This window comes from Nymphaea colorata, chromosome 5 (genome assembly GCF_008831285.2).
Source record: "Nymphaea colorata isolate Beijing-Zhang1983 chromosome 5, ASM883128v2, whole genome shotgun sequence".
In the NCBI taxonomy this organism is placed as follows: Eukaryota; Viridiplantae; Streptophyta; class Magnoliopsida; order Nymphaeales; family Nymphaeaceae; genus Nymphaea; species Nymphaea colorata.
This window is the reverse complement of record NC_045142.1, coordinates 24,171,527-24,189,443: the sequence shown is the minus strand read 5'-3', so window position 1 is coordinate 24,189,443 and position 17,917 is coordinate 24,171,527. Positions and strand designations below refer to the sequence as shown.

At 37.0% G+C, this 17,917-nt stretch overlaps 1 protein-coding gene across 1 annotated transcript; it reads left to right on the top strand.

Annotated features, from left to right (window-relative positions):
* Positions 1–1,562: 1,562 nt before the first annotated feature.
* Positions 1,563–17,497, top strand: LOC116254248 (uncharacterized). The gene is made up of 16 exons (XM_031629492.2): positions 1,563–1,854; positions 2,451–2,645; positions 4,073–4,147; positions 4,268–4,432; positions 4,653–4,816; positions 6,223–6,438; positions 6,780–6,906; positions 8,437–8,625; positions 9,057–9,143; positions 9,318–9,475; positions 11,310–11,429; positions 14,940–15,165; positions 15,616–15,675; positions 15,749–15,922; positions 16,101–16,210; positions 17,098–17,497. The coding sequence occupies exons 1-16, from the start codon at positions 1,633–1,635 to the stop codon at positions 17,261–17,263; spliced, it is 2,454 nt and encodes an 817-aa protein (XP_031485352.1). The 5' UTR covers positions 1,563–1,632; the 3' UTR covers positions 17,264–17,497.
* The last annotated feature ends 420 nt before the right edge of the window (positions 17,498–17,917 follow it).

The window sequence follows — 17,917 nt, the reverse complement described above, 5'->3', positions numbered from 1 at the left end:
AAAGGAAAATTCTCTATGTATTTTAGCATTACATTTGTATGCACTCCAATTGCGATGAGAGAAATTCTCCTCATATACTTTTCAAATATTATTTGTATGTAAACCTAATGCTTCTCAAATATTTCTAATCAGAAACAAATTGTTCAAATAGCTTGAAACTTTTTATCCTGCTACCATTTTTTGCAATTGATATTTGCAAATGAAGTGTGGATGTGACACAAATAGTCATTAGCTAAGCAAAATATAGTATTTAAAAAACATGGCAAAGAAGAAGCCTAAGTAGAAAACAATGTTTTCAGAAAGACTACAATAAAGCAAGCGATGGGTTTCCTTTCCAAAAGGCAAACATAAATTGGGAAGTTTATTGAAAAGAAAGCAAGTGACGAATTTGAACTTCATGTCCGATGTCCCCATAAGCCATGGTGGGGAGAGTTTTGGTATACAAACTATGAGAATATAAAATAAGTAAAATAAATAAATAATAATAAATAAATGAGTTCAAACCTACGGAACAATCTACAAGAGGAGCAAACAAGTTATGTACGTTATCAAATGAGTTGGTCTTAACCAGTTTTTGCTCAAATCTACAATAATTGACCGATTCAAGTAGAATATGTGGCAAACCGATTTGATTCGGTGGCCGATTCAAGGCTGCCATATTTTTTGTTATAAATATTTTTAAATGTTTTGAAGATTTATAATTTTAAATACTTTACTCCGAGGAATGGTAGCGTATTTGGGCAGCAAGGTGGTCCGCTGCCCCGACTCATCTAAAAACTCATGTTCGAATGTTTGTCATGTCCTAGCATGCTGTACCTCTAGACTGAAAAAGGTCTCGAAACATAGCCTGTGAACTTAAAGAGGCTACACAATAGGATGAAGGGAGGTAGTGACATCTCTTAGAGGCAATGGAATGAACTATTCACCTTTAAAAAAAAAAGATAAACACTTTTCCTTATTGTCAACCAATTTAGAAGAAACAATAGATCATTTGATTCGCCGACACATTTTGGTCACATTTTGGTTCATAAGTCGATTCTTTAGATGTTAGTCTTAGCCATGACAAATTAAAACGAACCAAGTTCGAGCTACTAGGATGATAAGTCAACAAATTGAGCTTGAACATGAATTGTTTCATTTTTCTCTTATTTCGGAAACCCAGTGTCAATAGGGTGACTTTAGACGTTGTGTGACTAGACATTTCATTAATATAACATTAAAAAGTTTATTATAGTTTATGAGGCAAAATAATTGATAAAAGGTCACTTCTTAGTTCAATGCAACCCTAGACCCTATAAACTAAGAGGAGAAGGAGGAAGGATTTCATTCAAATATAAAAAATGCCTAAATTTTTATACGGGGTCGATGTAATTTTTAATTTTCTAGTGTCATAAACAGAACATGTAAAAAGTAATAATTTAAACATAAAAGTTTTTTTTTTTTTTGGGAGATATTTCAATTAACATTGGCAGCCCTGAATCGGCCATGGCCGATTCTATGGATTACTCGATCGTCACTTCCGATCCTTTCAAGCAGCCGCCTATAAAACGGCGACCGTGAGGGAAGGGGCCGATCTTGGCGCAAAGAAAATCCATTGAAGAGGGAACGATGAGGTAGTGAAAAGTCCACTCGATGATCTCCAGAGGGGGGAGGAAAATGGAACCCGTTTCTCCAGGGATTAGTTCCCCTGTCTTCTACTACTTGTTCTTCTTCCTACTCCTCTCGCAATGCGTCGCCGTCCGGCAGGTTTTCAGGCGAGATCCCGGACATCCTCATTGGCACCATAGCGCGTTCCACGACGTCAGGGACGATGTCCGTTTTGATCTCCATCGGATGCTTCATTCCCGTGCGGAGGTGATTAGACCCTAATTCTTTTTTCTCCTCTGAATTATTCCGAAAATTTTCTTTTCGGCTCTTTTTTCTTCTGGTGTCTTTAAAATGCAACTCGGTATCGGGCGAGTAATTTTCTTATATGTGGTGCAATTCGCGACGACTTGGTTGCTCTTACTGCTGATGGGAGGTTGAAGGATGTGCACACACTCTTTCTCTGTTTCCCGATTCCTGTGCAGTGCCATTTAGAGCTTAAAGTTATTTTCGCTTTAGCTTTCTTGAATGATAAATTACTCTGGGTAGAGTTTTTATTATGTATTATCCAATTCGTCGTGAGTTCGTCTTCCTACTGCTGAAATGGAGATTGGCGGATGCTTGTGATTCGTTTTCTGACGTTCTAATTAGCGAGCAGTTACCAGTTAGAGATGAAGGTTAGTTATTTCTGAGTGAATTTTTCTGAACGGTAAGTTATCCTTGTAGGGTTTCCATTATATCCTGTCTAATTCGCCTTGAGTTCGTCCTATTACTGTCTACTGCTGACATGGAGATTGAAGGATGTTTGCGATTCGTTTTCTGGGTTTCTAATTATCGATGCATTTTTTTTGTTTCTGTTTCAAAAGGTCCCGTTTCAAGTGCCGCTAGAGATTAACGTTGTTCTGGTCGGATTTAACGCCGACGGCGGGTACAGATATACACTTGATGCACATAAACTGGAGGAGTTTCTGAAGATCAGCTATCCGACGCGGCGACCCGCTTGTTTGGAGACAGGCGAGCTCCTGGATATCGAACACCGGCTGTTCTACAATGTTATCTCTGTAAGTTTTTGACTGTTTCTTGCGTTCCCCATACACCGGCTGTTCTACAATGTTATCTCTGTAAGTTTTTGACTGCTTCTTGCGTTCCCTAGGGAGCAAAAGAAGGAACAAGTTATTGTTCATTTCCTCGTTTGGGTCGATGAAAAGTAGTTGAGGTTGTGGCATGGTGTTGCAGCTGCTCCCATGTTTAGTGACAACTTTTGATTTTCTGCAATTTATTGTGAACTTTAGATTGTTATCTATCGAGTTTGTGGTTCAAAAACTTTCTCCAAGCTTTGAATCTAGGTGGTTTCCAAAGTTTTTTTGCCTTTGAAGGTTGTCCGGAACATTGATATGTACACAATTGATAATAGACTACATGTCAAATCTTGTACGTCTGAATTTTCCAGGGTTCAAAGCGAACAAGCCTTGCATAATTAAACATCTTTTATTCTGATGATTGATTGTTGGTCTTGTATATTGCTTTCATATGATGTACCATACTTGGAATAGAAGTAGACAAAGTATCTTATCTTTCTTTGTAGTACAAAACCTCAATGCTGGCTAGCCTGTTATGTATTATGAATGCATAACTGCTTTGGGATTTGCTGTTCCAAGGACAAGATTGGATGCCACATAAAATTATTAAAATCAGCTTCTAAGTTTCTTGTTTGTGTGCGTAAGCCTTGATTATGAAACATGTGGGGCATCCACACTTAGCGCACTGTACCATCGATATTTCATATGTTGTGTTTTCAACAAACTAAGAACAGAAACCTTGTCACAAGCCTTTTGCTATTGACTTGGAGCACTTGAATGTAATTATGTAATTTTGTTCTTTGCTGGCTAGTTTGTTTGGCTTTGAAATGATTTATTGTTTCAATTTGCCATTTCTGAACAGGTTTTTCACTGTCATTATCCTATCTTTCATGCTAAGAGTTGTAAAAATTTTTGGAACTTTGGACATGTGCATTAAGCCTCTGGCAATATGTTATGGAAGTCTTACTGCTGAATAATACATCACTTATCGTTGATTATGACTCTTTTTTTCTATAATAATGGTCCTGTTGCAATGGAACTGCTTGAGCACTGCTTACTTAGTTATTTATAACATATCCAATCTTCTGTTACACTACATAATTAAGCAATCAATGTAGTTTGATAATTAGATGTTGATGTAATATCCTGAAACTTATTTCCTTTATTGCATGAATAAGGAACCTTAATCTCCATTAGGATTTTATTGGTTTTTTGTCATGTTGTTGTTAAGGATTTAGCCATTTAGGGTCAATTTTGTCCTTAAGCACTGGTAATATATAGAATTTTTGTTGCCATTGTTTAGACTTTTGAAGTGTCTAAGAATGGTATCATCTGTATTTTGTTGGATTTTTCTGATATTAAGTTGCTAGTCTGAAAATAAGTATATGCATTGCGAACATTTCTGGCAGGTTGGACAGCCAGAACTTATAGCTCTTGAGAAATCATTGAAGGCAGCCATGGTTCCTGCTGGAACTGCAAGAGAGGTAATGTTGCCTTTCACCATGTCATACATTTTTTCTTTTAAATAGGTTGGTATTAGTTTAATATAATTTTGTGAAATTGGATTGCTGGTGCATAAGCTGATATATTCCTTTGCACTCTAGAGTGAATATGGCATGACAGTCCCTGTTTTTGAGGTGGAAGCAACTGAAGTGGAGCCTGTCTTTAAGCAACTATACTCCTTCATATTTGACATGGATGGTGATTCTTCTAGGACTGAGAAGGATCAACCTCTACCCAGTGTCATTTTCATTGTGAATTTTGACAAGGTGAAGGGCTTCTTCTAATTCGTGTTGTAAATACTAACACCGGGATATATCAATAGTATGAGATGTCACTTCTTCCTCTGTTTGATGCTTGCATGCAATGAGAACATATGTGGGTGATGCTGTTGACATTATTGTCTAGCTGATGACTAAGTTCTTTGAATAATCAAGAAACTTCTTGTTTATTGTTTTAAGTTAGAGCTGATATCTCCTCCTTTTGCAGGTCAGAATGGATCCTAGAAACAAAGAAATTGATCTTGATAGGCTAATGTATGACAGAATGAATGAGCTCACAAATGATGAGCTAAGGAAACAAGAGGGTGGTTACATTTATCGCTATCGTTATAATAGAGGTGGTGCCTCTCAAGTTTGGTTAGGTTCTGGCAGGTATGTTTGATTTGCAGTTACATCTAATTAAACTTATTTGATGAAGTCCTTATTAGTGATATCCTGTGGCTTGAGCTTATTTTTGGATAAGTTGACAATGTCAAGAAATTTCAATTTTGGCATGATAATGATGAGTATTATAGTTTGGTTTCCTCTTGATGCATGGAAAGTACTAGCTGGAACTTTGGAACAATATATGCACTAGCAAAGAAGTTATTTCATAAATTTTATGACACATGCATTTTTTTTAAAGCATCCTGTATAATCTGCATTCCTTGGACATCTTAATATTTACCTAGAGCTTGTGCTTTCATCCTCATTGAATGCCTTTTCCCCTTATTTGTAACAAGAGGAAACAAAATCATAGAATCAATTTGTTTATTATTTTTCTTTTACTGGGGCAAACTTCATGTGCAGGATGTTTCTTGCACATAGTAAAATATATAAGTACAGTCAGTAAAGAGATTGTTTTGAATCATGCATTCTTAGCTTTATGCTGTACTCTTCATCCTACAGCTTCAATTTTTGGAAAAATGTCTGACCTGCATATGCATTATCACCTAATAGATATACACATGATGGATGGTTTTTAAGAACGAACCACATAATGTGATATTTGAATTGGGATTACGTCTATAAACTTGGAAGTGAACCTCCTGGTGCCCTTCATCTATAGTTCATCTTCATGGACATCCTCTTCTGTGATGAGGTGGATTTGTTGGTGAACTTCTTACAGTCTCTTTCTTTCAAATTCATCTTGTCTGCAATAAAAATTCTGGTTTGGTGCTGGAGCTGTCTAATGGAGGAGGCTTTTCTGTTGCTTCTTTCATTCCCTTAAAGAATTTTTTTGGTTGGAGCTGGAGTTATCATTGTGCTAAGACTTGCTTCCTGGTTGGAATGAGCGGGGGCTTTTTGCTTTTGGCTTTTTAATTGATGCTTCAGAGAAATGTTACATGCAATTGACCCCTGAGCTGAGGTTAGTGGGCTTTCTTTGGAGGGTAAGGTTTCATGATCTCATCACATCCTTCATTTATTGGCATAATGGAAAACTAAGATTACTGACTTTTTGTTATAAACTCACCCCTTTCACAGTAATAATATAAATTTTCTAGTGCGCTGGTTTAACTTTATGGAAAGTGCAGTTCCTAAGGCATCAGTCATTTTCTAGATGATCGTGTTCCTGAGTGAAGTTACAGTTTGTGGTTCAGAACACTTATGGATAATCCTTCACTCAGTTTCTCCACCAATTGTTGTGGCTGCAAGTGCATGACTGATGACTTTTCATTGTATCTCCATATTTTAGCTTGAACCATAACTCTCTCTCTTTTGTGTCCTCATTAATGTGACTTTTTGCGTACTTTTCTTTTATCATAAGACTGGAAATTGAAAATTTATGTGCCATGCAGATATGCTGTCATTGACCTTTCAGCAGGCCCTTGCACATATGGAAAGATAGAAGCTGAAGAAGGAAGCATCAGTTATAAGACGATCCCTAGGCTGCATAATGTGATATTTTTAAGGGACAAGCTAATGAGCAGTAGTTCTACTGAGGATGTCTTTGTTGGACAGCTGGCTGCTTTGATTTCAACCACAATTGAGCATGTTATGGCACCGGATGTTCGGTAATCTTCTTCTTTGCTTGTAAGCATGACTGCATATGCAGGCACAGTGACCTTTTTTTGCTCAAGGTTGCAACTCTGCAACCTCCCATCACCCCCTTCTTTGTGTCTCTCTCTCACACAACACTTCCAGAATTGCACAAAGGTAGGGGAAACCACTGCCTGATTAATGGGATGTTAACCTGGTTGGGCTTGGCAACAGGCCACAGGCCATGGGCTTGCTCTGGCTCATCTGTATGGCCTATGGACCTAGTTGGGCTACGCCATCCTGTGTGTATCTAGAAGTTCATATCTATATGTATTCACAAGGTTTTCATTGATTTGAATATCTCTGTTTCCTGCAGGTTTGAAGCTCTTGAACTAAACACTCGGTTACTTGTGCCTATAATTGTCCTGCAAAATCATAATCGGTATAGTTTATTTGAGGCTGGCCATAATTACAGCATTGATATACACGCAATTGACAGAGAGGTGTGCTCAATTACTTCATAGATTCTTTTGTAGTACATTCTCCATTCTTCACATCTTGATACATTCTCCACGCTTCACATCTTTATTTCCTTACATAATTTTGTTTTCATTTATTATTATTCCATGTTATGGATTATTTGCTGTAGTAAACATGTTCATAAGTCATAACAACGTTTGTTTGAAAACCCAGTGACTCTGGACTCGGCTCGACTAGGTTCTGGGATGGGAAAGCCTTTGAGCTGGTTCTCGACTCGTGACTTGGCGGGTCAACTCAGTGACTTAGACCGGGTTACGTTTACTTTTCTTTAAGAAAAAGCAATATATAACTTGTTTATTAAACATAAAAAGTTTGTAAAATGACTTGATTTCACTTATATTATTAAAAAAAAGTCAAACTAACATAAAGTGAAGTCACAACTAAGTTCATCTTCCTTGAACTGTTGCAATTTAGTATGCCGAATGGAAAGACATTAATAAACTCAATCAATTTAATATTGCTTGACTTTAACTAACTGAACTTACATGTTTAAGAAAGTAACAAACAAAACTTATATCTTAAGTTCTTAACATGTATCAACTATAAACAGCAATAAAATATTGAAGTATGAAGTGAAATGAGTCACCCTATTGGGTTGACTCCTTAGGGGGGCGAGCCTAGCCGAGTCACCGGGTTGACTCGGCAAGTTTTTATATGTTTGGTTTTACTAATTTGGAGTGCAACTGCAATGCACGAAGAAAAGATATTGCTGGTTATTTGACACGCCCTCACATTGTTAGTGGTATACGCTGCTAATATAGAAGGTAAAGTGCAGAAAGCTGGAGTATTCATATCATGTCATACGTATCTTCCCTTGTCAAGACACTTATATTGACACGTCCTCACATGAATGTTGTTTTCATTGCATCTCTCTCTCTCTCTCTCTCTGTGCGTGTGTGTGTGTGTGTGTGTGCGTGCGTTATAGGAGGTGTTATAGGAGGTCGCCCTTCCTTTTTCGAGAAAATAGAACTATGTGGAGGTGGATCGGGAGCATGCATGACATATAAATCTCCTTTTACCTGTGAGCTGATGTGAGAGGCTGACTGCTGCCTGATGTTTAGCTGGTTACATGCTTAATATTGTACAAAGATATCTTTAATGTCTCAACTTCTGGGACAACCTCTGGCCAGAATCTTGTTTTTGTGTCTTCGCCTCTCTCGACAGATGCTAATAAAATTTATTTTTTTCCTGTTGGTTTAACTGAACCTCATGATTCTTAATCTAGTATTTTCTTTGTTATCACAACAATGCAAGCGTTCTGTCTGCCTTTTGTACATTTATGGGAAATCATGGGAGCATTTATTCAATATGTACTTTTTTTTTGTTTTTGTCTTTTTCATATGCATCCAAAGAATATTCAATATTCCTGAATATTGGTGGTATTTGCTACTATAGCTATGAAAATGGATCTTGCCATGTTAAATACAACTACATTGAAGCTGAAATTGCTTTGAATAAATTGCTTTTATTCAATGCTGGAACTTCTATTTCAGGTGAGAAAAATGGTTCATGCTGGGCAAGAAGTCGTCATTGTTGGAGGTGCTCATGCTTTACATGGCCATGAGAAGTTGGCAATTGCAGTTTCAAAAGCATTACGCGGCCATTCCCTCCAAGAGACGAAGACGGATGGTCGCTTTCATGTTCACACAAAAACTTACTTGGATGGTGCAGTTCTAAAAGAAGTAAGTGCTCTTCCGTGGAACTTCTAGGTGCAAATATATGGAGTAATAATTGATCTTCAAAAATGTCTGTTTCCTCCAGCTCAAATGATTCACATTATTTGTTTCCTTGACCTAAAGGTGCTACTTGGGAACAACATACGGTCTCGATAAAAGCTTTTGACAGTTGTCAAAAATAATGTTCTGTTTTCATCAGTGCAGAAAAAAAAAGCAGAAGTCTTAAAGCCGAACTTTCTCGAGTTTTTGCATAGAGTCAGATAATGAACATAATTTACCCTATATTTCATTTTTAGCAAAAGCTTTTCCATTGCCAGAATGATGATATTTTCCATTGTCAGAATCATTTTTTTTTTTTTAGTTCTCTATCAAGCTCTTATATTGTAATTTTTGCTTCCTTCTGTTTTAATAGTTTGTGCAAGACCATTTATTTGTAGGAAATGGAACGGTCAACAGATGTCCTCGCTGCTGGTTTGCTTGAGGTTTCTGATCCTACCCTTTCAAATAAATATTTTCTTCGCCAGGTTGGTAATTAGTCATCTCTCTCTCTCTCTCTCTCTCTCTCTCACACGCACACACACATGCGCGCACACACAGAGACGCATACAGAATTACAGAACATACTTATGCTATTCTGTGTATGCTGTTATTTCATATCATTGGATTTGATTTTTTAACTGACTCCATGTCTTACTCAGCACTGGATGGACGAGTCTGATGAATCAGGTGATTCCGTTATCAAGCATCGGCCTATTTGGGCTTCGTACACCCCTACCTCTGCCAAGGAGAAGAAAACAAGCAAGAAGAAAAAGCATGGGAATCTGTATAGAACCTATGGGACCAGAGTTATTCCTGTGTGAGTTAAAACAAATTGTTATGAGAAATTAAGGACTTAAAATTCCTTATCATGCACATCATTTTCAGAAGTAACCCTTTATTTGGAAATTTTCATATTGTCCTGACGGTTAGAATTCATAAGCGAGATCTTTTGGTCTATCTAGACATTTTTGTTCATATCTTTGAGGGAAAAGTTAGACAATTCCGAACTTCGTTTCTCATCTCATGGGGTGCACATCTCTGCATATGTCAGTTTTTGTCTTGGCATATGCAGACATAATAAGAACCAAAGCATTCATAACGAATGAGATACACCTTCTATAAGGGAGAATATTTTAATTAATCTATTTAATTGGATAAAAGAAGAACATGCATGGCAGGTTCTTTCCCTAACATGTTCTTATTAAATTATGACCTCTTAAACAATAGATGTACAGTAGAGCAAAAGAAAAAGATTCAGCACTTTCTTTTATGCGAAAAATGTTCTCTTATTTCTCTTCTGCTAGTACTTTGTTTTGCTGTAATTCCTGTTTACCATACTTTTGACAATGTTATTGTCGTTTCCTGGACTTAAGATATATGTGTTCTCATACAATTTATGATGGTAATCTAAATTTTACATTTCCATACATAAGAAAATAGGAAATCATTTTTATCAAAACACATTAATAATTTAACATCTGTCAAATTTTTTCAAGCATAAAATTTAGTTAGTACTGTTGTTTCCAGTGTGGACCATGGTGTCATCTTTTTCTTTCTTGGAGGATCTAAGTAACTTTCTTCTTGCACATTTCCTTATCACTTCTTGTTCCTCCTTATCTTGATTTATGGAAGCTTTACTTTGTGATTTCTATTCCAGCTTCTTCTTTCCCGGGAATGAGGATGATATCTGACCTTTTTTCCAGTGAGGGAAGTCCATTTGCATGATAATGTAAATGGAGAAAGAAAAGGGTCTAGAAGAGTGTCTTTACTTCTGACCTGTTGTTTCAATTCACTGAATTCTGTCTGTAATTAAATAATTTTGCTTCTTGACGTTTGTATATAGCAAATGCCTCATATTTACATGCACATATGTGGTAATCAAAGTGCAAAAGAAGATTAGCCTCTGAAAAGGGCTACCTGTTGGTTTTTTGACAAGGAGAATTCTTATGCAAACAACTTGTGGAACAGAAGAATGTCCTAGCAGGCCTCCAAAAGACTAAATGAGCTAGCAGGCCTCCAAAAGACTAAATGAGCTTCATGCCTGTAGTGTGGAATGTCGATTTTAGGCTGGTTTATTCATTCTGCAACCCAGCCATTTTATCCATTATACTGAATATTAAAACCATCTATTTTAGTTATCCTAGTATCTCTTAATTGTATGACTTATCTGTATATTTTGTGGTAATTGCGTGGAGTATTGCCCATTTGCCCTTAATTAAATGACATGCTTTTATTTATTTTTTTAATTCATAATTGATACTCCATAACTAAACCAAAGCGCAATCTACATCTTTATGCTTTTAGTTTACATGTAGCCAAATACACATGTATTGTACAGCTATATTTACAGTTATGGATGTCATCATGCACACATATTTCAGAATCTTCCATCTTTTAATTCTTGTTTCCAGGTGTACCTCATGTTTACAGCTGTGGATATGCTATATTGGCTGTCATGTAATTTAAATATATAGATGGTTCTGAGAATTTTTTCCTTCTGTCTCATGCAATTTTATCCATTAGCTGACCTTTTTTTGGATAAATTCCTCCTTTCATCTGCACTGTAGCTTTGTCATGCTTAATTACGGATGAATGCATATCCTATTCTTATCTAAAACTAAATGTACATTCACTATTTTGTGTTTTGATAGCTTTGTGCTGTCCCTAGCTGATGTTGATGCAAACCTCCTGATGGATGAGGAAAGCTTGGTGTGGACAAGCAATGATGTTGTCATCGTTCTCCAGCACAACAATGATAAAATACCTTTGAGGTAAGCAATTGCATGTTTTATTTACGTTATGTTTCCAATTTGTTCGATTTTCACTATAAACTGTTTTTTGTCACTCTCCATCCTATTCAACCTTTTGATGTTGAATCTTGTTGAACACACATGTGAACAAAACTAGGTGAGTAGATGCATATTGTCTAGTTGGCTTTTTTGGAACTCTGCCTTGTGAGAAGGTTCCAGGTCATGTTGTTCATGTTGTAAGTTATGTCACATAGGTACAGGTATGTGTGCCAACACGGGTATTTGGTACGGGTACTGGTTTGGACTATAATAAAAAAACTTGGGTACGGGAGTACGGCTGTATATCTTTATATATATGAAACATAAAATAAGAATTCAAACAAAATAACACATTCATGATTCAAAATTTATAGTTTCTAAAGAAGAAACTATTGAACAAAATATGAAAACACAGCTTTGAATGTGTTTCTTGAGTGTAAATGGTGTAAATAACAAAATAGAAATCCTAAATTTGGATAGGAAAGGACTCGTTCAACTTTGATCGAGTCCTAAATCAGACGGATACAGTCCTGGGTACCTTGACCGTATCTGGTACTGTTTGACCAATACCCAAGAGGTACCCGGGACAGTACCAGTGCCAACACCGGTGTCGTACCTAACCTGTACGGGTACACTGCCTTTACAGTAGTACCCATATAACAAAGGTTGTAAGCTAAGTCACACAGACACTTCAAATTTGTTAATGCACCAGCGTCAAAGTGGCAGGGGTGCAGGTGCGGCCCGGATTTGCACCGTCATAGTAAAAAAGAGTCGGGTGCGGTCAGCCGCACCTAACCATTTTTGTCATTTTTGGACTTGCTCCCGACTCGCGTGCGGTCAAGTGGCGTCATGGACTTTTTCATCCATTATTTGATTTTTTATATTTTTTATCTTGTTAAAACAATGTAGGGCACAATCGTGCCCCTTCCCGCTGCCTCTTGTGTTGAAGCACCTGTGACCGACCGTCCTCCACAACCATCGGGCAAGCGGCAGGCATCTATATCTTCCGGCAGTGACTACAACCAGACGGGAGGCAGGCGTGTTGTTCTTTCGGCAGCAGAGCGTGTAGCATTTTTTTCTGACATCTGCTCTTTCTTTGGTTCATTACTTCAAATAATCTCATCTTACAACCCCTTTCTTTGCTTTATTAGTTTATTGTGGTCGTATTGATTGTGGATTTTCTTTTTCGTTTTTACGTTTGTTCATTTTTTCATTACATGTTAGTTTTCAATTTGTAACGATGCATCTTAGTTTGGCTTCTGCCATCTGAATGAGAGAATGTTTCATTGACTGTTCTTATTTGTTTTCTGTTTCATTTTTTGGTTTCTGCGGTCAAGACTCAGCCACTCAAGAGTTATGAGCGCTGCTAAGCCTTCTATAATGCTATTTTTCTGTTTTAACTGTTCTGTTTTAAGTTTTTAACATTAAAATGTTAAATCAGTATTTATTTTGTTGCAGCCTGCACTGACTTTTTACTGTTTTACGGTTTTTTCATTTCCTCTTTAACTTGTCACACACACACACACACATATATTATAATAATAATAATAATAAAAAATACCCTCGCCGCACTGCCGCACCTAAATTTGTTGAGATGTGCCACTCTGGCACCCGCACCCTGCACCTATGTGACATAGGTTGTAAGCCAAATATAACTCAATAATATTATTTAGTAGCTATAGCCTGACCATTTGATGTGATGCATTACTCAGTGTGAAAGATTTTATGGTATTAATTGTTCTTGTTTCTATGCATGTCTATAATATACAGAGAGTAGTATCCAGGCCCTTGTCTTGGACGCAAACAGTCTCCCATCCTGGGCGACACTTTGAAATATGGAAGTAAAACGGCTGCAGATTTCAGTAACTTGGGCTTTCCAAGGTGCCTGGAGATTGAAACATTTTTACAATATGGTATGCCCTTTATATACCTAGAGATAGAACGGAACTCTTAGCATTCCTGAACAGATGAGGAAGATTCAATATTCCATAAGGCTGTATTCAGCATCACTGATCAGAGAATGTTCCTGGATGAACAAGGAGTATGAAATCATTATCATTAGAAACCCATAGCATGCAATTGTAGTCATAGGATCACTATGTAGTATGTACGCAATTCATGCGGAACCTTTGTAGGCGGATCTGTATGGAGCTGCCTTCTTTTGCAACTTGACACTCCAGGTGTCGCTTTGGCTTCCGGCATCACCTAGTTATGTGTTTTGTGTTTCAGTTATATGCCAATGTTTCCTGGGCACACTGTGTTATCTAATATGAAGATAATTGGTCCTCAGGATATCCTGAATTTCCAGTTAGCAAGAAAATTTGCATTTTAGGTGTAAAAGATACTTGGGTATTTTTCAATTTATCATTTTTTTTATAATAAGTAAAAAATAAATAATTATGATTGTATTCAATGTCTTAAATGATTAATATCTACTGGTTGTATCTCCTTTTTTCCATATTTTGAACTTCTTGTTATTTTATTGGATTTTTTTATAAAAACACAGTGTCAATAATTATGTAGCCAATTAGCTATCCCGAAGGGAGGGCTAGTTCCTGTGGTACTTTTGGCATTCTTTTACATATGGCTACATGTCCCTTTATAGGGATATTTTTTGTGTTCCTAACAATTTATATAGTTTGCACAAGTTGGCAAACATGCTATAGAAGGGTCACATGTAGGAAAAAGGAGGGTGTCGTGCCTATATGATGGAGGAGAATTCTGTCATTCTTTTCAAGGAGAGTATTAGTGGATTATGTTCTTCAGCTGTTTGGTAAAGTGTACATAGAGTGGGTGCCATGTTTAGGCTTTTCCAATCTTCCTGGATCATTTCTTCATGAAACTATAATTTGATATGTTTAACATAAATAACCTTAATATTATCTATTAGTTTACATTTTTCAAGAGATCCTTCAAATTAAAACCATTGTCACAAATATCATTCTCGGGTTTTTAACAGCGAAAAAATTTTCAGGTATTTTTCGGGGATTTTCTTTGAGAAAATCTCTGAAAAATCTCAGAAATTTTAAAAAAATAAGAAAATTAAGTATGAAATTAATAAGAAAACATAAATAAAACTATATAAAAGTGATAGAAGGAATGTTTTAATGATGGAAAAAATGATGAAAAATACTTTAGTTTAAATTTAATTTGAATCCATGGTAATATTATTGTTAAAAATAGAAAAATGAAAAAAATCAGGAAAAAATCGTGAAAAAACGAAAAACACGAAAAAAACAAAATATATATATTTTCCTTCTTTTTCAAAATATTGAGATTTTCCGTTTTTTTGTTTCCTTATTTTTATGTTAATGTTGCAATATCTCTGACACTGATCAAAACAGCTTATACTCAAAGCATCCTGGGATTTTTGTTGTTACAAGAAGGTCCTGTCCTTGGAGGCTTTGACTATAGAATGAGCTTATCAATTGATTGTGCATTTTTATCTGTGAACCAAAATAGTTGGTTGTTAAGTTACCTTTTATGGTGCAGCTATGTTTCAGAAACCGAGAGAAGACATGCTCAACCATCATTAGCACAGCGGCATATTTTAGCTGGACTGGCTTCTGTAGTGGGTGGATTGAGTGCGCCTTATGAGAAGACCTCACATGTGCATGAACGGCCAGTTTTGAATTGGCTATGGGCCACTGGTTGTCACCCATTTGGTCCGTTCTCTAATTCTTCTGAGATTAGTCAAATGCTTCAGGATGTTGCTTTGGTGAGTCTACTAATTGAGAGCTTAAGCTACTGAAATTGCGCTATTCTATCTGGTTCTCAAATCCCCTTGAACTCATTTTTTATGTTAATGGTTTACCATACATTACATACTTGTTCTTCTAGTTTGTCCACCTGTATTGCCTTTTTTTGAGCTTCCAAAAAAAAGTCTAAAATGGTATTGTGATTCTGGGAGACCATTTTCGTCTGTGTGAAATGCGATCTGTACCATACTTTGTGCATGACTGCCTTCATCAGAAGCAGCCCAGGTTATGCATCTGTAACTTGTGAGCTGGGACCATTCTGTTGATTTCTCCATCTTTTCTTTAAGATTAGCTTGCACTTTACATCTGATTGAGTTTGTCATCCATTATCAGTTTGCTATTTATATCCCTTTTATGTTACAAGTTTCAACCGCTTAGTGATTGTGTTGTGGCTTTATGCTTTATTACAGAGGAATACAATTTATGCACGTGTTGACTCTTCTCTTCGTAAAATACGTGAAACTTCAGAGGTAATGCATTAACATTTTTACCTTTTATGCTTTATTCATATTCTGTTGACTAAACTTTTATCTATCCTTACAGGCTGTGCAAACATTTGCTGGGCAATACCTAAAAACCCCTCTTGGTGAACCCATCAAAGGAAAAAAGAAGAAATCTGGCACTGAACTATGGCTAGAGAAGTTCTATAAAAAAACAACCAACTTACCAGAACCGCTTCCCCATGACCTAGTTGAGCGCTTAGAGAAGTACTTAGATGTGAGTTCTCCTATTTCAGCTTACTGCAAATGCCAATAACTGAAGCTGTTCTAATAATTAGCAGCTTGATTGGAGGCCATTTCTCTGATCCTTTTGTTCTGGAGCTTCCTGAAAATTTCAAAATTTAAACTGCTTAAATGCCCAACATTTACAATATCTCGGTCTTTCTTAATGGCAGAGCCTTGAAGAGCAACTTGTGGACCTTTCCTCACTGTTGTATGATCATCGGTTGGAGGATGCACATCTGAACAGCTCAGACATATTTCAGAGCACGATATTTACACAACAGTAAGCCGTTTCACTTGTCCTTCTTACGTGTCTTCTAGATGTATCTTTCCTTTTGAGACTGATAGTTAGATTGTTGTTCTCAACGAATTGCCACAATCATCTACCCATGAGGCCAGAGCATTGTGGGGAGTTTCTGGTGGTCAAGGTGTATCCAGATGTTTTAAGTTTTTAACCAAGGATCAACTAGAACAGGGGTTGATAAACAAAAAACATGGAACTTCCAAGGTGTATCCAGATGTTTAAACTTTAAAGTTTTTAACTAAGGTCAACTAGAACAGGGGATAATAAACATAAAACATGGAACTTCTTGAATCAACTTCTTGATGAGGACCCATGTACGTTTTTGGGTGATACATATCCCTGCTTATATCAGCATCCTAAAATTCTTGAAATTGCGTTGCCTTCTTGTGGACATTAATGCTGGGAGCGTTTCGGATGTTTGCCCTAGGATACGAAATTGTGATCCTCCCTGTGTTATGCCTTTCGTTCTCTTGCCTGTGACGTATTATGGCATTTCTGACCAACAACCCACTCACTTGGCTTGGAGTTTCAATGGAAGCTCTGATGGAGACCTCCCCAGGTGTACGTGCGGCAGCAGACCTGTGTTTAACCAGACGCCAATACCATAGAAAGGATATCAGAGCTTCAGGCCCTGAAAATTAGAATCTAAGTTATCTGATATTGGTTCCCAACATGGAGAACCATATCAATTTTGGAGTGGTATCTTGTTTAATCAAGAGTTTGGATGTGTACATTAGGGTCTCTTGATAACTACTTTAGATCTCAGTGAAAATTATATTCAGTTCTTACTTTTTATTGCAAATTCTGGTTTATGTAGCATCACCTTTCTTGCTGATTCCCATTTATTTTCCAACTTTCTTTTTCAGATATGTCGACCGTGTGTTGGCCTCGGAGAAGGAGAAGATGAAGTGCTGCGAGATCAAGTATAAGATGCCTATGCAATCATCACAAACATTCATCTATGGGGGGATACTGGTTGCTGGTTTCATTGTTTATTTCCTCGTGATTTTCTTTTCATCTCCTGATAGATGACTGCTTAGCTGGGGTAATAAGGGAAAGGGCTTGCAAGTAGAGTTTTGCCATCACGATTTTTGTTAGTGCCTGTCAGGCTTCTGTAACTTTTTGTTTATATCCTCAAACGGAAGAATGACAAGAAAAAAAATTGAGCCTTCAATGTGTAGTAAGTGTTATTGTAGATTTGTCATTTATATTGCAAATGCAGAAAGAAATAGCAGGAAGAATGATTCCTTCCGTGCTTTGCTGTTTGTTTATCGTCCAAGTTTTCTTGACCCTGTAATTGGATGGGCAAGGACTAAGACAGTGGTTTCAGGCAAGTCGTCCGTTTTTTGGACAAAAGTTTAGGGCAATCTGGTCCTAGCACTCGTGAAAGCAGTGGAGCCACATATTTTGTTTGGGGATGCGAGCGTCGGTGTTGGTGGTGCTGGTGGTTTTTCTGTCATGGGAAAGGGCGCCGCCTTCTTATGACAGTTCTATTGAAAACTTAGGGCCCTGAAGAATGTGCTCGAAAATGTGGTTCAAAGATTAGGATTGATTTAGAGAATGCTTATTAAAGTATTTTATGAATCTGCTCACAAGGGTTCAATGAATCTGTCACATTTTAAAGCATATTCATGAAATAGTTTGTTACAAGCTGTGTTATTGATAAACGACTGCTCAGGGGTTGTT